Source organism: Tachyglossus aculeatus, chromosome 18, assembly GCF_015852505.1.
Source record: "Tachyglossus aculeatus isolate mTacAcu1 chromosome 18, mTacAcu1.pri, whole genome shotgun sequence".
NCBI classification, from domain to species: Eukaryota; Metazoa; Chordata; class Mammalia; order Monotremata; family Tachyglossidae; genus Tachyglossus; species Tachyglossus aculeatus.
The window spans coordinates 2,888,626-2,911,885 of NC_052083.1; the positions used below are offsets into that span (position 1 = coordinate 2,888,626).

General features: G+C 45.2%; 1 protein-coding gene across 1 annotated transcript in view; it reads right to left on the minus strand.

The window, feature by feature from the left end:
• Positions 1 to 996: 996 nt before the first annotated feature.
• Positions 997 to 23,260, minus strand: part of FBXO32 (F-box protein 32) — a 31,545-nt gene continuing 9,281 nt past the window's right edge. The window contains exons 3-9 of the mRNA XM_038759981.1: positions 20,390 to 20,439; positions 19,795 to 19,887; positions 9,134 to 9,227; positions 8,381 to 8,565; positions 4,873 to 5,055; positions 4,002 to 4,145; positions 997 to 2,374 (exon numbers count right to left, since the gene is read on the minus strand). Coding sequence (XP_038615909.1) covers positions 2,285 to 2,374; positions 4,002 to 4,145; positions 4,873 to 5,055; positions 8,381 to 8,565; positions 9,134 to 9,227; positions 19,795 to 19,887; positions 20,390 to 20,439 — 839 coding nt within the window. The 3' untranslated portion in view covers positions 997 to 2,284. The remainder of the gene's footprint in view (positions 2,375 to 4,001; positions 4,146 to 4,872; positions 5,056 to 8,380; positions 8,566 to 9,133; positions 9,228 to 19,794; positions 19,888 to 20,389; positions 20,440 to 23,260) is intronic.

Genomic DNA, 23,260 nt, shown 5'->3' on the forward strand with positions numbered 1-23,260 from the left:
GAGTCCTCAGGTTGGCAATTTGACCCACTAGCTAGATAAGTGCTTTGCTCACAGTAGCTGTTCAGTAAGGCCTATTAAATCAATGAGATGGACTTAGAGAAAGTGGATTCCTAAATTGTTGATAGGAATAATCAGCATCTTCCCCACTAAACTGTAAGCTCCTTGCAGGAAGGGGTTGGGTCTACTAATTCTCTGCACTCTTCCAAGCGTTCAGAACCATCCTCCACACAGAATAAGCACTCAGTCAGTACTATTGCCTGCTGATACCTAAAAAGACAGGGATTGAGGAATATTGCAGTTGGTGAATGCATGAAAGAGAGAACGTAGGGTGGGAAAAAGGGAAGGAAACCCAAGAACCCAGTTCAGCGTGGTGGGTTGATGAAATGGAGATGCTTCCCATGAGAAACTGGAGAGAGAGCAGCAGGGACAAGAGTTTATGGAAGAACACTTTTCATAAGGGCAGGAGTGAATCACGTATGAATATTCCAATGAATAGAGGCAATATAATAATAATTGTGGTGTTTGTTAAGCGCTTAAAATGTGCCAAGCACTACACTGAGCACTGGGGTAGATGAAAGAGAATCAGGTCCCACATGGGGCTCACAGCCTAACTAGGAGGGAGAATTGGTATTGAATCCCCATTCTGCAGATGAAGGAACTGAGGCACACAGAAGTTAAGTGACTTGCCCAAGGTCACCCAGTAGGCAAGTGGAGAAAGATTCACCTCCCTGCCTGGGATGACACTTGTCTTAGGCACGAGAGAAGTGAAAGGTTAACAAAGAGAGGCTTCCTTGTCCAGTGTTTCACACTTCCCACTTTAGGGCATCCTGCTTATCACTGCTGAACGCTGCACACTAGAATGACTTTTCCTCTAGGATGCCTGCTCCTTAGCATTTATGTCAAATCTATGTTGCTAATTTTATTTTACTTATTTTTCCAAAGGCAGGGTGATTTTAATTGCAAAAATGCAAGCAGGGGCAAAAATACAAACACAGGTGCAGAAATGGAAGATTTTATAAAACTTAAAACACACACATACACACAGAACCAGGACCAATTAACAAATGACTAAGTTGAGTTTTTCTATCCCTTCATTACTTTGTCAAAAATGCATATCCACACATTTGTTCAGGATTAAATCCTTGAATTTGAACTGTACATTTGGTTACAGGGCTACAGGGAGTAGTTTTCTTCTCCTTTTAGAACTATGCTGTAATTGTTTGCATATTTTAAGTCAGCCTTGGAAGTATTTTCACAGGTACTACCCAGGATAACAATTTACGTTGAAGTAATAAGCAGTAGGAACAAAATCTCTATTTTCTCCATTGGTATACTTCCATGGGGCAGAAGGGAAAAGATTGCATGGTACAATGTATCTTGTACTTATTTTCAAGACTTTATTAAGGACACACACCTTACTGTATCCATCTAATAAGTAGAAATTATCTCAACTCTTGAATGGAAGTCAGACTAAGGTGGTACCTACATGCATGGAAATCAAATAGGAATGTCTCTTCATGGCCACAAAATTGACTCTTTAGTAATCCTGCTGTTGCTTCCCCAGCTGGAGATGTGAAGGGAAAAACATTTTCCACTAGTGTTTTATAGGAGCGGCAACTCAAAAGACTGTTCTATTCACCAAAGTAAGGCCGAACCAAGAAGAAGTTTGCTTATGATGAACAGTTTTCCTTTTTTATCGCTGTCAGAAGTATAAAAATGTACAATGAACCCTGGATAACTTACTTTGTGTGTCAGAAAAAGGTACTTTTTGATCGCAGAGGTAGAAAGTAGTGTGGTGTTGTAGCTTTATAAAATAAGCCCTATACATAAGTTTAAGAAACATCCAAATCCTTCGCGTGAATTTTCCGTGATTTTTACAGGGATTTTTGATGTTTAGTTTCTTTGAAATTTCCAAGTTGTAAACAGGTCAAGGAAGTTCATGCTGACGTTTTATGTCTTTCCAATTTTTAGAAACCCAAGGCAAGGCTTGTAGAGAGCTCAAAGCGGACTCAGTTTTGACTTCTAAAACACAGTTTCTGCTCCTGTCATCTTGCGGGCTAATAAAAAAAACCAATGCCTATTTACAGAACGCTACTGCTCCTCCTCACCCCTCTGAATACAAAACGACCACATTCCTACAGAGTCGGGGGGCAACTCCCGGGTCCGCGTTGCTAGCCGGATGCTGAAGTTTCAAACGAGCGTTGAAAATGTACACTATTTACAACCGAAGGGTCCGAGATCAGTATCCTAGAGTCCGCCGAGAACCAGACGATTCGAAGCGCTGTCAGAACTTGAACAGGTTGATAAAGTCTTGGGGTGAAAGAGAAACGGAGCAGCTCTCGGGGTTGTTGGCTGTACAAGGATGGTCGATGCCCTGGAAAGAGGAACATCACATCGAGGTAAAAGTCTCCAAGGTTCAGAACCCCAAAGCATCCCCGGCTACAGAGAAAGCACCCCACTTCCCAAGAATGCCAAGGGAAAGCAATCTACAAACTTGTCGTCAATCAGGCAGTCCATCAGTGTTATGCATTGAGTGTTTACTGTGTGCAGAGCACTGTGCCAGGTGCTTGGGAGAGAAAGCTACAACAAAGTGGGGTGGACGCGGTTCCGTCCCACAATGAGCTTTCAGTCTAGAGATCAATCAATTTATTTATTTATTATTTATTTATTTATTTATTGAGCGCTTTCTGAGTGCAGTGTATTGAGCGCTTGGGAGAGTACACGATTACAGAGTTGGTAGACACGTTCCGTACCTACAGTAAGCTTACAGTCTACAGCACTTGTGCGGTGAAGAGCCCTGGACTAAGAGGTTGGGAGGGTCCAATATAATAGAATGGGTAGACACAATCTCTACCCACAAGGAGCTTAAAGTGTAGAAGGGGATTTGTGAGTCATTCGTTCATTCAGTCGTATTTATTGAGCGCTTAACAGTGTGCAGAGCACTGTACTAAGTGAACCCCCGCAGGGCCAGGCCTAATTCTCAACTGTGTACTACTTATGAGAAGGAGTGTGGCTCAGTGGAAAGAGCCCGGGCTTTGGAGTCAGAGGTTATGGGTTCAAACCTCAGCTCCGCCAATTGTCAGCTGCGTGGCTTTGGGCAAGTCACTTAACTTCTCTGTGCCTCAGTTACCTCATCTGGAAAATGGGGATGAAGACTGTGAGCCCTAGATGGGACAACCTGATCACCTTGTAACCTCCCCAGTGCTTAGAACAGTGCTTTGCACATAGTAAGCGCTTAATAATCAATCAATCATATTTATTGAGCGCTTACTGTGTGCACAGCACTGTACTAAGCGCTTGGGAAATACAAGTTGGCAACATAATAAGTTGCCAATAATAACTGTGCCATCATCATTATTATTATTATCATTATTCCCAGCTCTTAGTTCATTGCTTTGCATGCACTAAGAGCCTAATGGATACTTTTACTGCTTGGGTTAACCAAGTGCCCTGAGTACTGGAATTTAGGGTGTCCAGTATGGAGGGCAGAAGGGAAGGGATGCAAGTGTGGGAAAGGAATCTTCAGAGGTTTTAGTAGCGCTCACTGTTAAATCTAGTAATAATAATAATCATTGTGGTACGTATTCAGCACTCACTATGTGTCAGGTACTGGGGTAGGAGCAGGTTAATCCTATCGGACATGGTCCCTGTGCCCATACAGGGCAAATGACCACAACGGGAGGGAGAGCGGCTATCGAATCCCCGTTTTACAGAGGGGGAAACTGAGGCTCAGAGAAATTAAGTGTCTTGCCCAAGGTCACACGGCAGGCATGTGCAGGAGCCAGGATTAGAACCCAGATGTCTTGACTCCCAGCCCTGTGCTCTATCTCCTAGGCCGTGCTGCTTCTCTGCAGGGGCTAAGCGAAACGAGTTCCTCAGAGTTCAGCCGTGGCTTGTGACAGAGATTAAGTCACGAGGGGTTAAGTGTCTGTTATTTTCCATGCAGCTGCTAGGGCAGGAAGAGCGTGAGTGGGGTTTTCGACGTCTCCTCCAACACTTACCTTCCAGGACAGTATATGGCAGTGTCTGCAAAGCTGAAGAGTGTCTCCATATTGCTCTTTCTTTGGGTAACACCGTACAAGCTTAAAATACATCTTTTTCCAATCCAGCTGGCCCTTATCAGATAAAATTAGGCGCTTGCGGATCTGAAAGGGTGCAAAGAAATAAGTTAACACCAGGCTTTGAGGTCTTTTGGTCTACTGAATTAGTACTTTCCTCTCAAAAATCCCTCCCTCTTCCCTATCTCCACCAACCTGCATCTGTCAATTTTCACAGTGGTTAGGTGATAGACTCGTGACTCTAACCACTAGACCAATCAATGTTACTTGAACACTCACTGTGTGCACAGCACTGTAGTAAGTGTTTGGAAGAGTGCGATGGAATCACTAGATACAATCCCTACCCTCGTGAAGCGTTTTGTTAATAGACCATTATCTTTAAACAGCTTTAAAGCTGACCTCTTCAATCCATCAATCAGTGGTACTTATTGAGCACTTCTTGTGTGCAGAGCACTGTACTAAGCACCTGGGAGAATATAAGTACAATACAAGAGTTGGAAGACACTTTCCCTGCTCACCGAGGGTTGCAGTCTTTTGTCAAGATTGAAAGATCCTTGAAGCTAAACAGCCAAGACCCAACACGGTCTAGTAAGTCTCCCATGTTTGACTGTAGGCTCCTTGAGGGCAGTAGTCATGACTACTAATGCTCTTGTAATCTTCTCGGCACTTAGTGCCGCTCAGAGTAATTCAGTAAATACTACCGATTGATTACGTTATGATGGAAGAGCGAGGGAGAGGGCTCTGAGCGTTTACTGCAAACGCTCCAGGACGACGAGGTCAGGAGAGAGGGAAAAAGAGAAATCCGCCCAATTACCTGTCGCTCTGTGAAATGGTACTGACAAAGCTTCTTCCACAGCAGTCGATCTTCACTGAGGATCTGGAGGTCCGGCGTTACTTGGCCCAGGCTGACAAGGTCTCTGCCGTCAGTCAACCTCTGCACGATGTTCATTTGTAAGCACAGAGGCAGGTCAGTGAAGGTCAGGCCTTTAAAGGCGGGCTGGAATGGAAAAGAAATGCATTTTAATACATTTAATTACATTTTAATGCATTTTAATACAGAGAGAAAAAAAGGAAATTAAACTAAGCTCGATGTTCTCTTCCAAAGGCCGGGCTGCGTCCCCAACTCCTCCAGGTAACTCATTATACAGTGACGGACACCCACTTATCCGAACCCAACACGAATCGTCGAAGTCTGATCCTGGGAAGAATTCGCCCGAGAATAACTCAGGGCTCCTGCGTGACTTAGTGCAAGAGAAGCTTCTCTTCAGACACCATACTTCTTACTGCCTTAGATCTTATGGACTTCAGGTTGTACGCACTAGGCAGCCCGAATGTCAGCTAACTGCTTGGCTAACTGCTGTTCTCCCTCCTACTTAGACTGGGCACCCCATGGGGGGCCTGAAACTCTATCTACCCCGGTGCTTAGTACAGTGCTCGGCACACAGTAAGTCCTTAACAAATGCAATGATTTATTGTACTATTTAAAAGTGTTTAGGCTCTGGCAGCCACATGAGCTGTTAAAAACAGCCGTATGATATTTCTTTCTTTTCCAGTGAACTTCAAAGAATTGATTTGTTTTGGATAAGACACAAGGGCTGATTATTACATTAATTCTCGTTCAAAAGAGAGCAGATGGGGCAGAGGGCACTCTGTCAGCCTTTCCAAGCTGACTTTTTCCCTAATCTTTGCCTCCACCCCCAGCCAAGTCTCTCAAACCCTTAAGATTCTCTAGAAATGGCTAAACGCTCGCCTGATTTCTTTCAGTATAAACATACCAGGCAGAAACAAGGTCTCCGCTTTTTATTTTAAACCAGGGCTTGGCTACAAACCATCAGACGACGTTTTTTTTTTCCACAGAGCACTCGAGCTCCAAAACACTTGCCTTGCATATCATAAGCATGTTGGGTTTACTTGTTCAAAGTATAAAAGCAAACACATCCCCTGTTTATTTCTCCATTCACCCTCTGTAATCATCTGAACGGATAAAAAACTGGATAGGAAAATTTCTCAGAAGAATCACTCTGGATCAGACCTGAGGTTTCTTTGACCCTCCTTTTCCCTCAAAGACCCAAACACAGCCGTGGTTGAATTGTAGAAATCACCGGAGCTCAACCTCAAAGCTCAACTGTTCGCTTCCTAAGGGCAGGGATTGTGTCTACCTCCTCTAATGTACTCAAAGTGTTCAGTACAGTGCTCCGTACACTGTAAGCTCCTTAAGGGAAGGGATCATGTCTATTCATTCAATTATTGTTCTCTCCCAAGTGCTAAGGGCAGTGTTGGGCACATAACAAGCACTTGATAAATATCACTGATTAGTCTGACTGATCCAAGTTTTGATCCAATGACTTATTGTGCCTTGGTTTTCTCAAAGGCTCATTCACACCTATTTCTACCTTAACCACTGAAATCAGTTACAACTCTCCCTTTCTCCCCTTCCCCTCCCTCCTACCCCTTCCTCAAACCATGAAGGCATATGGGGGCAGAGATGGGGCTGCTGCCGGATCGCAAATATTCCTAAAACAGTTCCTCTCAGAGCTGTAATGGGAAGGTGCCGGAATGGAGGAAAGGAAAGGAGGAAGATGGGGCTGGGTATCCAAGAAGACATACGACCGTGGATATTTCCTGGAGGGGAGGAAGAAACATGAATGCATCGGCCTGGGGATTTTCCGGTGACCTAAAATTATGTTTATGGGGTACTAGAAAGAGAGCAAAAGAGGTCACAGAGTTCAACAGAGTCAACAGTGGGCCAGAGTGAGGAAAATCACGTATCCGCTCTGTGAGTTAGCTGAGAAATTGAGGAAATAATATTGACACCCAAGAGGGTATTATGCGACAGAGCATTGCCCGTTTAGGACAGCTTTTGAACTGTCCAATTATCATTGCTGAAAAAGGTAGTGGAGACAGGCATATTTTTCCATATTAGCTCCAACCAACAGAGGGCAAACGGAAGCCCTATCAATTTTGTTTGGAAAACTACTAATCCTTCTTGGTCTAATGATAAGATGACCAATAGGATCACCAGCATTTATCTGTCCACTAGAGTAATCCAAGTGGCCCCGTGAACTCTTTCCTCCTGGCTTTTAGTGGCTCCACTCACCATCAACCGTCTAGCAGAGGTGAAACCTGATGACTGGTGTCAAAAATAGATTTTAGAGGAAAAAATGGGCACAGAACAATAAGTCGGGAACGAGAATTTGTGCCGCTTCTTAAGTTCTTCGCTCGTAACCGTATTCTATGCATGGCCTAGTAGAAAGGTCACAGCCCTGGGAGCCACAGGACGTGGGTTCTAATCCCAGTTCTGCCAACTGCTTACTGTGTGACCTTGGAGAAGTCATTTAACTTCTCTGTGACTCAGTCTACTCATCTGTGAAATGGGGGTTAAATACTTGCTCTCCCTCCTACTTAGGCCATGACCCCATGTGGGACAAGGACTGTGTCTGATCTTTTCATTCATTCATTCAATCGTATTTATTGAGTGTTTACTGTGTGCAGAGCACTGTACTAAGCGCTTGGGAAGTACAAGTCGGCAACACATAGAGGCGGTCCCTACCCAACAAGGAGCTCACAGTCTAGAAGGGGGAGACAGACAACAGAACAAAACATGTAGACAGGTTTTCAGCGCTGAGAACAGTGCTTGACACAGCAGGTGATTAAATGTCACTAAATTGCATTAAATACCAATTGCTTACTATGTGCCAAGCACTGTACTAAGTGCTGGAGTAGATTCAAGATCATCCAGCCCCACATGGGGCTTACGGTCAATAGGTATTGAATCCCCATTTTGTAGATGAGAAAATTGAGGCCTGGAGAATTGAAGTGACTCTCCCAAGGTCACACAGCAGGTAAGTGGCAGAGCCGAGATAAGAACCCAGATTCTCTGACTCCCATGCCCGGTCCACTAGGCCACGCTGCTTCTCACTCCACTGCCCTCCAACGACATCAGATACATGAGACAACGTCTTGGACATGAAGAAAAACCTGTTAAGCAGGGAGTTGGGAAGAGCAGGAGAGGATGAAAGGTCAGAGCACAGAGAACCCCGGGAAAAAGTTTCAGCTTTAGCGTCAGTGCCTCGTGTTAGAGGCTCAGAGAAAAGGCAGTTTTTCCATCACCCTTTCACCCCACGCCTCTACTCCTGGAAGGAGCTACGCCTTGTCGAATCCCCCTTAAGCATCGGGTTGTAACAATCGAGATTCTCCTGCTCCCCGGGCCATCTGCTGCGGAGTCTCCGTTTGTCAAACCCTCAGGCACAGGCATTCCGATAAGACGAGAGGGGTAGAGGATAAGGATCCTGTAAGGAATAAGTGTCAACGTTCCGGCTTACCCGGGTGATTTGGATATTGTTCAGCTGCTGCTGCCAGTGGAGAATCGTCTCCATTCGGTATACCCACATATTTATGTTTCCAACCAGTACCGACTTGCCCACCCTTTGAACCAGGGTACATAACGAGGTGTAGAGGGTCTGGAGCAAATCCCTTATTAGCCTAATGTTCTGCTGGTCTTCCAGGACTAGAGAGGAAAGGAGAAAAAGAAACAAAGCCCACCGCACAAACACGGCTGTTATTATTACCCATTTAATAAGTATTTCAAATATTTCCTCCCGTGAACTAGTTGGGGATTTTTCCAAGCCCTGCTTCGTAATGCAGGTATGAAGAAAACCTCGTCCGACCTGTTGGGACCTCAGACAGCGGAAAATAGGACGATGGGGAACTTGACAGTGACCTAGGATAAATGTTCACCCCGCCGAAGGGCAGGGAGACGGTCCCTTCCAACCCTGTGACGGGATGGGTTGTGTAATTCAATGGACTGAACCTGGGTCGATTCCAACCACCTGAAAGGTTTCCAGTTTCGTGCTTACGATTATTCATAGACTCTGAGAGCTGGAAAGGCCCCAAGGGATCACAAAATGCAGCCACCCGACTCCAAAGGTGTGAGTGATAAAAGCCATTCGAGGGCCTGTGCTTTTCTACCCCTCTAGTTTCCCTCCCCCAAAATACCTTCAAATCTAAGTGGACAAAGTCCCCAAATGGGCAAACCTCTCCCCCGCCGCTCTTCATCGAGGGAAACAGATCTTTACCTTTCAAGACCACTTTTTCCAAAATGTTCATGAAGTTCTTCTGGGCTATGCCGCTCAAGGACGTGAGCTGCGACTTCGATATCAGCTCCAACAGCTGTAGATAAAAATAGAAGTTGCCAGCCTTAGAGTACAGAGCTATTTTTCTAATCTGCACTTTTAATCATGTGATGCAGTAAAGTCAGCATGGATACATGTTTACTGTTGAAGAGCTAAATGGTAGGCAAAGCCGCAATGAAAAGCAGCTGCTGAAAATGAAAGCTGGTTGGACTAATTAAAACCCAAAGTGAAGTAAGCTGAATAGTGAAATGCCAACTTTTAAAATAAAAAGGTTTTGCCTCTAAATTAAGATCCAACGTCTTCAGATTAACGGTCAGAATGATGCATTTGGGAGGAACAAACAACCTATTCACTTCGGTATAAAAGCATCCCTTTGCCTTCAAATGAGCACCCTGTAATAATAATAATTATTGGGGTATTTTTGAAGTGCTTACTATATGCCAAGCATTGTTGTAAATACAAGACAATCAGGTTTCACATGGGGTGCACGGCCTAAGTAGGGGGGAGAACAGATATTGGATCCCCTTTTTGCAGGTGGGGGAATTGAGGCAGAGAAGCGAAGTGACTAGCCCAAGGTCACACAGCAGGTCGGCGGCAGAGCCGGGTCTTAAACCCGAGCCTCTGGATTTGTGCTTTTCCCACTGGGCCCGGCTGCTTCCCTTCGGAGGAAAAAGCAATCAGACTGGTTGTCGGCCCTTCCCTTCTCTCCAACCGTTACCCACCTCGATTACCCAATTTGTGCGCAGGGAACGTGTCTCCACCTCTGTTTTATCGTACTCCCCCAAGCACTTAGTACGGTGCTCTGCACACGGCGAGCACTCAATAAATACAATCAGTCAGGCAGTCAGTCCTATTCACTGAGCACTTACTGTGTGCAGAGCACTGTACTTGGCGTTTGGGAGAGTACGATATAACAAAATAACAGACACATTCCTGCCCATGATGAGCTTACAGTCTAGAGGGGGGGACACACATCAGTATAAATAAAATGACACACATACATCAGCGCTGTGGGGCTGAGAGGGAGAGATGAATAAAGGGAGCGAGTCAAGGTGACACAGAAAGAAGAGGAAAGGAGGGTTTAGTCAGGGAGGGCCTCTTGGAGGAGATGTGCCTTCAATAAGGTTTTGAAGATGGGGACAGTAATCGTCTGTCGGATACGGAGAGGGAGGACATTCCAGGCTAGAGGCAGGAGGTGGACGAGAGGTCGACGGCGTGATGGAGGAGATCTAGGTGCAGTGAGAAGGATGGCATTAGAGAAGCAAATACAACTGATTGATTGATTGCTGTATTTACCTACATTGTTACAATGTTTTTCCCCAGCCCTCTCAGGGGCTGACAAGTGGACTTTGGCAGCTTCTGCGTTTCTTTCCACCAGTTTGGACAAGGTTTTAAATCCCAAGTTTACCCTCACAGACTCTCCTCTTCAGATGGCCAGTTTGGCTTTAATCAATGACATTTAAGGTGGAATTTTCTTTCTGGCAATAGGCACGGCTACGAAACAAGAGACTGCGGCATCTAATTAGTCAAGGTTGTCGGTGACCGAGAGTTCAGAAGTCATGATCTGCATGGCTAAGGGCAGCAGGGATTTGTAAATGTAAGTGTTGGCCTAATCCACAATCAGTGAGCTCACGCATGGGATACTATTTCTGCCACTTGTCTGTTTTGCTCAACACTGTCACCATCATGTGATTGTCAAGGGAGGAGGGTAACGGATCCGCCCTCCCAGCGAGACAACTCAGACGGTTGAGCTGATGTTCTAATAATAGCCGGCGGCTCCCATGACTAGCGTGAAGATGAAAGAAAACAAAATCCTAGAGTCGTTCCCGAGAAGGGCAGCGTATGACTCAACATAAAAAAAAACAAAACAAAACAAAACAGAAAAACCACCGGACCCAAGATAGAGTCTGATGGAGAAATCTATACAAAACCAAAATTCCATTTCGACTACTGTCTCGTGAGGGTGCCGGTTTGATTAGTCTCTAAAAACGCTGCGAAGGAGGATGAGAAAAATCTGTTAATGGCCACGAATGTGCAAACCGGAGGGAAAAGAGGTAACAAAGGTTCAATCTTTATTACTAATAATTATGGTGTTTGTTAAGCACCCAAATCGATCGTATTTATTGAGTGTTTTCTGTATGTTCAGCCCTGAACTAAGCACTTGGGACAGTACAGTACCACAGGTAGACACGATTCCTGCCCACAAGGAGCTTACAGCCGAAAGAGGGGACAGACGTTACAAGAGATGAGGAAACAGGAGAAATAGTAAAAGCACCCAAATGGTATTTTGAGATCTCAAGGGCTAAAGGTTTGGCTCTCAAGTCCAGAGAACGGTGAATGTGAACATGAGGTTGCAGTTAAGGTCAGGTCTTTTCTGAATCCTTATCCAGGATCAATTTACCTTCTGAAAATAGTAGCGAGGCTAATTGTTTACTCTGAAAGAACGGATAAGTAAAGTCTGAAATCCTATATGAATGCTAGATTGTGACGAGCACTCGAAGGATCGGATTGCAGAACACAGTCCCACTGCGGACCTGACATAGAGAGGATGGTTTTCGACGGGGTCAGTGTCTGTAACCCTCTGCAATATTAGAGAAACACAAAGAAACAAGAGGCCAATCCAGAAATTTTCAACATTCGAGAAGAAATATAGCCAAGTCACCTGTCTGTGGTTTTCTGTTCTGAGCCCAAGACTCAGATGACTTTTGTAATAAGCGGTATGGCTCAGTGGATCCAGCGCAGGCCTGGGAGTAAGAGGACCTGGGCTCTACTCTCGGCTCTGCCAATTGCTTGCTGGGTGACCATGGGCAAGTCACTTCACTCCTCCGTGCCTCAGTTATCTCATCTGCGAAATGGGGATTAAGACTGGGAGCCCCATGTGGACTGATTACCCTGTATCTACCCCAGCCCTTAGAACAGTGCCTGGAACATATTAAGTGGTTATCAAATATCATTAAAAAAAACAAACCTCTGCATGACAAGTGTATAAATTCTTTTGAGGGTGAAGGAACATTGTGAGCACAGATGTGTCCGACCTGATTATCTAGTATCTATATAGCACATGGCACAGAGTAAGTCCTTAAGAAATACCAATCTAAGGACCTCATCCTCTTCTAATAATAATAATAATAATAATAATGGCATTTGTTAAGCGCTTACTATGTGCAGAGCACTGTTCTAGACTGTGAGCCCGCTGTTGGGTAGGGACCATCTCTATATGTTGCCAACTTGTACTTCCCAAGCGCTTAGTCCAGTGCTCTGCACACAGTAAGCGCTCAATGAATACGATTGAATGAATGAATCCTGCCCTTGATTCTTGGTCCTTCAAAGTTGCTTCTGGCTCCTCCTTCAGAGATTTCTGAATGAGAAAAGCCTCTTTCCTTCCAAGCACTGAAACTCAGATTGGAACCAGGACAGTAAATTGAGGGAACAATGGAGGGGGTCTAGAAATTAACCTCGTGAGTGACAGCCACTCCCCTGCCCTTTTGCAAATGATTCCTCCTTTCTCCTTTCCATCAATGAATGCTACATTATAGTAAGCGCTTAGTACAGTGCTCTGCACACAGTAAGCGCTCAATAAATACGATTGATGATGATTATAGCAGTTTTTTTTTTACAGGATGATCCCATATTTGTCGTGAAATTTGAAATGAAAATGTTTTACAGGATCTTTAGCGGTGGAAGGGCAACTAGACCTAAGTCCCAGTAAAGATAACAAATGTGTTTGTCCTAAAAAAGAAAAAAATGGAACCAGCTTGGGGCTGGGAGTCAGGAGACCTGGCTCTAATCGAAACTCTCCTACTTGTCTGCTGTGTGACCCTGAACCTGTCACTTAACTCCTCTGTGCCTCAATGACCTCACCTGTAAATGAGGATTGGGTACCTTTTTTTCCTCCCACTCAGACTCCAAGCCCCATGTGGAGTTGGGATCCTGTCTGATCTGACTGACTTTATCTTCCTCAGCACTCAACACCATCCTTGGCACATAGTAAGCGCTCAGCAAATACCACAATTGGTATATTATTTAAGATAGCTTTGAGTTTCCATGGCTATACGGAGGTAAGACTTGGTGAAACCATTGTTTGAAAACATACTCTGGTTCTCAGAAAAATTATCTGAGGCACAATATAGTCCAAATTCCTCTAGAACATATAGGATGGTGAGATTTTGCAGCCTAGAGTGCAGGCCTGATTAGAGACATTCCAGTGTTATCAAAAGTTTGAAACACTCACGGCTTTGAGAAGTCTTACTTTATTATACATAATTTCCCGCATTTCCAAATTTTATCAGTACCAGAGTTAAGCACAGTCGAGAAGCCTTTGGCTTTCATAATGAACTGTGGTTTATATTTCACAGCGCTCTCCTACATTAAGCTCCATGGGCTTCCAAGCCTCTTATTTACTCAGTGGATAACACAAATTAAAAATCTGGAAAGTTTTGCTTTGACTTCGAGCCTTAACCCCTGCCAGGTTGGATGAGGCTTATTTTAAACGACATTAATAAACTCAGTGCATGTCAAAACTAGGTAAATATTATTTGCAAGTAAAACATCCCTTCAATTATTTTTTACAGGAAGAGCCAAGACTGGAATCAGGAATTGTATTTTCCAGCGTCAGCAGACTTGTCTGCTTCTACCCTCCTGGCATATTAGTCCAGACTCAGGATCGGCTCACAGTAATCTCACTCATTATCACTAAGTCCAGGCGTCTCCTACACGGGCGGTACAGTCATCTAAAAATCAATCAATCGAGCATATTGATTGAGAGCTTAATGGGCGCAAAGAACCGTACCAAGCGCTTGGGGAAGCAGCGTGGCTCAGTGGAAAAAGCCTGGGCTTTGGAGTCAAAGGTCATGAATTCAAATCCCAGCTGTGCCGATCGTCAGCAGTGTGACTTTGGGCAAGTCACTTAACTTCTCTGGGCCTCAGTTACCTCATCTGTAAAATGGAGATTAACACTGTGAGCCCCCCGTGGGACAACTTGATCAACTTGTTACCTCCCCAGCGCTTAGAACAGTCCTTTGCACACAGTAAGTGTTTAATAAATGCCATTTTAAAAAAAAAAAAACCTGAGTTGGTTATACCTCTCCCTTCTGCCTAACCCTTTTTCCTTTTACTCACCATCCCCGCCCCCCTTCCCAGCTCCACAGCACTTATTAATTCAATTGGACTTTCCAAGCACTTAGTATAGTGTTCTGCGCATAGTAAGCATTCAATAAATACGATTGAATGAATTGCATTTATTGAGCGCTTACTGTTCATAGAGCACTGCGCTAAGCGCTTGGGAGAGTACAATATAACAACAGACACATTCCCTGCCCATGACGAGCACTTATGTACATATCCATAATTTATTTATTTCTATTAATATCTGTCTCACCCTCTAAAGTGTAAACTCCATGTGGGCAAGGAATGTGTCTGTGATATTGCTCATTCAATCGTATTTACTGAGCGCTTACTGTGCACAGAGCACTGTACTTGGAAAAGTTCATTCATTCATTCGGTCGTATTATTGAGCGCTTACTGTGTGCAGAGCACTGTACTAAGCGCTTGGGAAGTACAAGTTGGCAATATAATACAGCAATAAACAGTGACGCTCCCTGCCCACAACGATTGTCGTGTTGTGCTCTCCCCAAGTGCTCAGTACAGTGCCCTGCACACAGTAAGCACTCAATAAATCCAGTTGATTGATTGATTGATTGATTGATAGACACATCCCTGCGCACAAGTAGATTACAGCCTAGGGGGGAGGTTATAGTCTAGAGACTTATAGTCCGTAGTGGCTACTGAGCAATTTAGTAGTATACATTTCTCCTGCTTATCCCAATAACCCTCAATTCTGCCCGTCTACTGGGTTCCAATGAGAATGTGGCTTTAATAATCCAAACCTCCCAAAGGAACAAAGACGTCCCGCTGCCCCGACCAGTGTTTCCAGCTCAGTGCATCATATTTCCCCATACTGACCCGTCCTCCCCTCAAAGAGCAAAACCACAACTAGCCTCCTCCCACGTTTAAATCCTGGCCGCCCGAAGTCCAGAGAGACCACCCTCAGGAAGAGTGACGAGCGATGCCAAGTCGGCCTAAACCTCACCACCAAGTAAGTACCTGCTCGGGGAGCCAAGCTGCAGCTGGAAGCCACCATCCTCCCGGGGGACTTGGCCTAAGGACTCCTTTTTAATTGAAGGCATCAGGTTAAGATTCGAATCACGGCACCAGGTTTCGGCATTTCGGCTGCCAGACCGCCAGTGAAGTTAAAACCGCTCGTGTTTCGAATGCATTCTTAGGGGAGGTATGCCGAAAGCTGCCGAAGAGACCCCACCAGGCTTTGGCGGCGAGTCCAAAATACCAGAGAAGGAGCGCGGCCCAGCGGGCCCTGGGTTCTGATCCTGGCTCCTCTACTTGTCAGCTGTGTGACTGCGGACAAGTCATTTCTCTGTGCCTCAGTTACCTCATTTATAAAATGGGGATGAAGACTGTGAATCCCACGTGGGACAGGGACTGCGTCCAACCTGATTAGCTTATATTTACTCCTGCCCTTAGTACAGTGCCTGGCACACGGTAAGTGCAAAACAGATACCATTTTGAAAAAAAGGATGCTGCAACTGTTCTATTTTGGCGCAAAAGCTTCTGGTTGGGGGAACTCTAAGGTTAGGACTGCACATCCCTGGGCCAGCTGGATGATTTAACACCTGGGTAAGGGCTGCTATGAAGTGATGGCCCCCGTAAGATGCTGGAGGCTAATTTGGGATATTTCAGGAAGAACCTAGAGAATCAATCAATCAATCAATCGTATTTATGTGCTCTGCACATAGTAAGCGCTCAATAAATACGATTGATTGATTTATTGAGCGCTTACTGTGTGCAGAGAATGATTTGAAACAACTACCCATCCACTCACAGGATTGCTCTTGTGGAAAGAACACAGGCCTGGGTTCCAATCCCAACTGCTGCTTGCCTGCTGCGCCACTTTGCCCAAGTCCCTTGACTTCTCTGGGACTCAGTTTCTTCATCCGTAAAATGGGGATTAAATACCCGTTTTCCCTCTCCCTTAGACCGTGCGTCTCTTATGGGGCGGCGACTGTGTCTGATCTGATGATACTTGGCTCTCCCTCAGCGCCTGGCAAACGGTAAGTGCTTAACAAATAACAATTACTATTATTATCTTTCCTGGAAAAGTTAGTTTTGTTCCCTTGCTAGTTCTTGAAGGTGAGTAATAATTCCCCTTCAGGAGAAAGTAGGGAGGTTGGCATGCCCGGCCATAACCATGCTCTGTTTTACCTCTCGTTCCTGTCTGACTCCAGCATTTCTCAACTAATTCAGGGCCTGGTCAGGGCAGAAATCAAAGCCGACTGGGATGTCCTTTCAGCGACCTAAAGAAGGGAGGCTGCTTTATTCATTCATTCGTTCAATCGTATTTATTGAGCGCTTACTGTGTGCAGGGCACTGTACTAAGCGCTTTATGCCATGGACGACTCTCAGTCCCGTGGGGGCTCTCCTGAGACCACGCTGCTCTTGAAGCAATGAAGTTAGCCTGGGGATGTTTGCGCTCTCTCTCTTTCTCTCCCTCTCATTCTCTCTCTCACTCCCTCTCCCTCTTTCTCTGCCATTTTCATCCTCTTCTCACCACAGCTAGATACATCTTTGTACTCCTCAAGTTACCCCAGCACTTAACATAATGCTTGGCACATAATCAATTAATAGTATTTATTGAGTGCTTATTCTATTCAAAGTACTGTACTGAGCGCTTGGGCAAGTACAATAGCATAAGCACTTGGTACAGTGCTCTGCACACAGTAAGCGCTCAATAAATATGATTGAATGAATAATAATAATAATAACGATGGCATTTGTTAAGCGCTTACTATGTGCAGAGCACTGTTCTAAGCTCTGGGGAGGTTACAAGGTGATCAGGTTGTCCCATGGGGGGGCTCACAGTTTTAATCCCCATTTTACAGATGAGGGAACTGAGGCACAGAGAAGTTAAGCGACTTGCCCGAAGTCACACAGCTGATAGTTGGCAGAGCTGGGATTTGAACCCATGACCTCTGACTCCAAAGTCCGGGCTCTTTCCACGGAGCCACCCTGCGTCTCAATGACGCATGAATGAATTAGTATACATGAGCCCTGCCTTCAAGGAGCTTGATACTGTTATTATTATTATCTAGTTTAATAGTTAGGTCTCAACCTGGGTGGTCCCCACAATCTGATTTGGTTGTTTGTGCCCATTTGGTTGAGGGAAGCTCTTTAACACTTTCCTGACCAAAGGCCAAGCTAAAAAAAAAATTTATAGTGCTCTTGGCTCCATCCTTTCCCTCCCTGGCACATCTGAGGAGGGGGCACAGGGGCCAAGTTTGGCACAAGACAGTAAGGCTCCCTGGATCCTTCATCCTTAACATTACAATTGCTCAAGACTGAGGAACTCTCTTGTTTAATGACTTCCAAGTGAGGCCCAAGGCCTCAACCAGACAGGAGGCTAAACAAGAGTGAATGAAGACTCTCGTGAGGGTAACCAAAAAAATCCCCCCAATCCAGGCCCATCCTGAAAGTTAATGTCCAAGGGTTTCTCATTCCATTGCTTGTCCCCCATTCTGTTTTATGGTTTATAACCTTCTTACAAATTTCCAATTAAGAAATTGAAAGGCGTTTAAAATCACAGACAGCAGCTGCAAACAGGTAGTTTTCCAACAGCAGACCCACGGTACTGGATAGCGTATCACATGCTGAGCAAAACAACCACACTCAAATGCTTTGAACGCTAATGTAGTTCTGAAGCCCGGGCCAAGAATGTGTTCAGGTCAGCTGAAAGTTCAGCTGAAATTAAGCAGGAAGAAGGATGGAGAGGACAGTAATAGGTGCTGGATGAAAAAGGAGTTTGGAAAGGGCTTCTCAACCATTGTATGACCTCTTTATTTTCTGCTCCTCCAACGATTCCTTCTTCTAGACTGTCAGCTCTAGGGGAAAATCCGAGCCCTGAGTTAGGTCCAGGGGATGAAGCGCTGCTCTGGGAACCAAGAGACCGGGGTTCTCACCCCAGCTCCGCTGTAGTTGGCTAACGGGGGTGAAGACCGGACAAGTACTTTGCTACCTGCCCACATACTCATAGCCTTGGTGGGAAGGCATGGCCTAGTAGATAGAGCACAGGATCTGAGTTCTAATTCCGACTCCGCCACTTGTCTGCTGTGTGACCTTGGGAAAGTCACTTAACTTCTTTGTGCCTCAGTTGCCTCAGCTGTAAAATGTGGCCAGCCCGATTTGCTTGTATCCACTCCAGTGGTTAGAGCAGTGCCTGGCTATAGTAAACATTTAACAGATGCCACAATTATTACTATTATTATTATGATTATGATGATGATGATGATGATTATTATTACGCCACCTAGAAAAGATGAGTCAGAGTGACAGCACTACTCTGAAAGCCACTGGCATTAGCATCAATTCCTCCGCTCAGGTCCTTAAATCTCATGACCTCACCTCCTTCGTTGCTCCCGGTGGGAAACTCCAACAGCATCCACAGCTCACTGTGGACAGGAATGTGTCTACCAACTGTGTTGTATTGCACTCGCCCAAGTGCTTACGTCAGTGCTCTGCCCACTGTAAGTGCTCAATAAATACCACTGATTGATCAAAATCTTCTGAACAGTAATTAAAAAAAAATAGGTATCACCTCCACTTCTCTGCCGCGATAACCTATTAAAATGAAACACTCGATTGATGTTGGTTACGTTGATGCAGGAAAGGAAGAGATGTTGGTTTGGGGGATCTTTTCAATCTCGGGGTCTTCTGCTGAGTGAGCAAGTAGTAAGCTCTCAGATGGGTTTTAAAGAACAAAAATAAAAACACGTGCTTTTGAACAGAAGTTACTCCCGAAGGGACTTGAACTTAAACCACTTCTTAAGTACCCATCAATCAAGTTACTTTTATTAGTTGTAATAATAAAGATATTAAGAAATAAATGTGGTATTTCTTAAAGATTTACTGTGGACCAAGCACTGAAGTAAATGCTGACTTGGATACAATATAATCAGGTCAGACATAGTCCCTGTCCCACGTGGAGCTCACAGTCCCAGGGAAGTGTTAAGCACTGGGGCAGATAAAAGATAACCAGCTTGTTCCAAACAGGGTTCACAACTTAATAGGGCGGGAAAGCAGACATTACATCCTTATTCTGCAGATGAGGAAACTGAGTCCCAGAGAGGTTCAGTGACTTACCCAAGGTCACACAGCAGGTCAGATTTCCTGACTCAGAGTCCCCGATCTTTCCTTTAAACCTCACTGCGTTTTTTTTTTTTTAGTTCTCTTAGCTAGAACTGACCTGAAGCATTCTCTCTGCCTTGAAGGGGGTTTTGAAATATGACAACCGAGAAAATACACAGACTACCCCTTCAATGGAAAGAGCAGTTTTGTGTCTGAGTGAGCCTGTTGAGGCCAAAACTGAGCAACGGGCTACCAGAAACTGCCTTAAAGCCGTCCTATTTTTAGTCATGACTTCCAAGTTTCCATACAGCGTCTCAGACACCCCAGGTCTCTGGTGACACTGTCAAGGAAACTGCAGTCACTTGGCCCAGTTGGAATAAAATTCAACAAGATCTTATCCTCCTCGGCCTTACCCGCACAACATAGTTGAACCGTCTCGAATCCAGAATGGCGCTTGAGAAATCAAGCCTGTTGAAAGCTTCACCCAAGGTGCAGTAGCCATGGCGCTGAAGAGGGAGAAAGGGAGAGAAATGAAGGGTGGGACGAGAGAGAGGGGAGAGAGAGAGTCAGCGAGAGAGAGAGGGAGAACTGGTTACTTTGATTGTACAGGGGTTATTTTCTGTAGAAATTAATCAAAACTTCATGGGCTACAGACCAAAACCGTGAAGCGGTTCCTGGGCAGAAAATTAGCCTATTTCAATTTAGCATCCATTAGCCTGATTGGGTTTCCTAGGGCCATATCAATCATACTAAACAAGTTGTGTTTGAAGCCAGAGAACACTTTATGAGGTTTCCTAGTTTGGTTTACCCTCAAGACCCCCACTTCCTCCCTTCCCCTGACCCAAACTGCTATATCAACTTACTATTCTGTCTCAGTTTTCCTAACTCTATGAGTAGAAGTCTGTGGTACTGCTGTTTGATGCAATACCAGGTCCAATTAGCAGAAAATTCAGAACGCCCAACTAGGGTAATTAAAAGCTGAATAGTTTGTCAAATCGATTCACTCACCTCTTTGGTACTTCCTTTGTGAACGTAGATCCATTTTTCTTGATGGAAATCTGTAAAGAAGAACGAGATTCCTCTTAATTTCCTGTAACAAACCTGCTGCATTGGTCATACAGTATTTTTTTCGCATCTGTTCCCACATTCGAAGATTGGAAAGAAAGCCAGATTGCTTTAGGTCGAATCGATACAGCAATGTAAGCATTTCATCTCTACAGTGTTTAAACATATTAAGGACACCCCGGCCTCTTCAAAATTCTCCTACTCCCATATTTCTCCTCCTTTCCAGCTGTCTCCCAAAAGGAGATCTGCAGGCTGCTCTTAAAAATCAAATGTGTTCATTTTTCGTGGGCCCCGTTCCCTCTCACTGATTAAAAATACTTTCTCCATCCTCCATCCCTTCTCTTACTGCCTCTTAGTCTCCTCTGGCTCCCTCAAAACAGGTTCAAGTCTCCTCCATTCTATCAATCAATCAATTGTATTTATTGAGTGCTTACTGTGTGCAGAGCACTGTACTAAGCGCTTGATAAAGAAACCTTCTCTTTTATCTTCACGCTAAAACCCACTTCCCTGCCCCAGTTCCCACCCAAACTCCTTGAGTACACTGTATATATCCCCTTCCTCTCCTTTTTCTCCAACAACTGTCTTACCAATCCTCTGGTACCCGTGTTGTGCTTTTTTCACTCTTTGTTTTTAATGGCATGTGTTAAGCATGTACTACATGCCATGCACCATACTAAACGCTGGGGTAGATATAAGCTAGTCGGGTTGAAGGCAGCCCATGTCCATAAATCTCACAGTCTTAATCCCCATTTTACGAATGAGGTAACTGAAGTCCGGAGAAGTTAAGAGATTTGCCCAAGGTCACACAGCAGACAAGGATTAGAACTCAGGTCCATCTAACTCCCAGGCTTCTGCTCAATCCACTAGGCCATGCAACTTCTCAATTAAGACTAGGCTCAGGGTTCTCTTCCTGTCTCACTCATTAATTCATTCATTCATTCAATTGTATTTATGGAGCGCTTACTGTGTGCAGAGCACTGTACTAAGCGCTTGGGAAGTACAAGTTGGCAACATAGAGAGACGGTCCCTACCCAACAACGGGCTCACAGTCTAGAAGGGGGAGACAGACAACAAAACAAAACATGGAGACAGCTGTCAAAATTGTCAGAACAAATAGAATTAAAGCTATATGCACATCATTAACAAAATAAATAGAATAGTAAATACGCACAAGTAAAATAAATAGAGTAATAAATCTGCACAAATATACACAGAGAAGTAGCTTGGCTCAGCAGAAAGAGCCCGGGCTTGGGAGTCAGAGGTCGTGGGTTCTAATCCCGGCTCCACCACCTGTCTGCTGTGTGACCTTGGGCAAGTCACTTAATTTCCCTGAGCCTCAGTGACCTCATCTGTAAAATGGGGACTAAGGCTGTGAGCCCCACGTGGGACAACCTGATCGCCTTGTATCCCCCCCAGAGCTTAGAACAGTGCTTTGCACATAGTAAGCACTTAGCAAATGCCATTACTATTATTATTATACCCAACTGCTGTGGGGAGGGAAAGAAGGTAGGGCGGGGCAGGGGGGAGGAGGAGAGGAAAAAGGGGGCTCCGTCTGGGCCCTTCGGGCTAATGCTCCTTCGGTCTCTTGCTGACTTTCCAGCCTCCCTTCAGCCTGTAACTGTGGGTATCCCTCAAGGCTGTGTTCTAGGGCCCTTGGTCCCCTACTTAAATTGTGAGACTGGCGCAGGACAGGGAGTGTGATTGAGCCGATTATCCTGCACCTACCCCAGCGCTTAGTACGTCGTAAGTGTTTCAAAGTACCACGCTCTGAAGGAGCTCATCCACTCACTCGGTCTCAGCTCTCATATCTCCTCCAGGAAGCCTTCCTTGACTAAGCTGTCTATTTCCCCTGCTTAGTGCCGCACCCTTGCACTTAGTCCGATCCCCTAAGCACTTAAATTCTTACCTCACTGCCATCCCACAGCGAGTCTGTACATATCCTTATACTTTGTTGCTTCGCCTACCTGTAATGTGCTTCAATGTCTGTCTCCCCGATTAGACTGTAAGCTCCTTGTGGGTGGGGAAGGGTCTACCAACTGTATTGTATTCTCCCAAGCATTTGCACTGCTCTGCACAGACTAAGTGCTCAATCAGTACCGTCGATTGACTGGTCAACTTCACCAACCCTGACCCCTCGCCTGCTTCACAATCTTGCATTTCCTCCTACCTCCAGGACGTCGCCACATGAACGTCCCACAGGCCCCTTAAACTCCATCTCAAAATGAAGAAAAATGAACTCCTCCTCTTTGCTCCTCAGCCTACTCATTGTCACCATTCATTCCATCCCAGAAGCCACAACCTTAATATCATCTTTGACGACTCTCCGTCTCTCAGTAGGTCTCTAAATCTTGCCCATTTCCCCTTCATAGTCTATCTCACATCCGCCCCTTCCTGTCCTCCTTTTTGGTCAACGCCCTGATTCAAGCCTTCGTCACCTTTCGGCTGGATTATTGCATCAGCCTCCTTCCTGGTCTCCCTGCCTCCGGCCTTTCCTCTCTTCAGCCTAGCCTCCAGACAGCTGCCAGGATCATCTTCCAAAAACACCATTCGGAAACTATTACTCACCTCTCCAAAAATCTCCAACACCTATCCATGTTTCCCTGTGTCAAATGGAAACTCCTGACCATTGGCTTCAAGGCTCTCCATCAACTGCCTCCCCTCTCCATTTCCCTCTCTTCTCACGTTACAGCCCAGGTGGCACTCAAGGCTTCTCCCGACCTAACCTCCCAACTCTACTCCACTCTTGACTCTCCCCGACCTCCGCCTCACTGGGCTTCTCTTTCCCCCTGCACAGACCCTCTTCCCTGCTCAAAC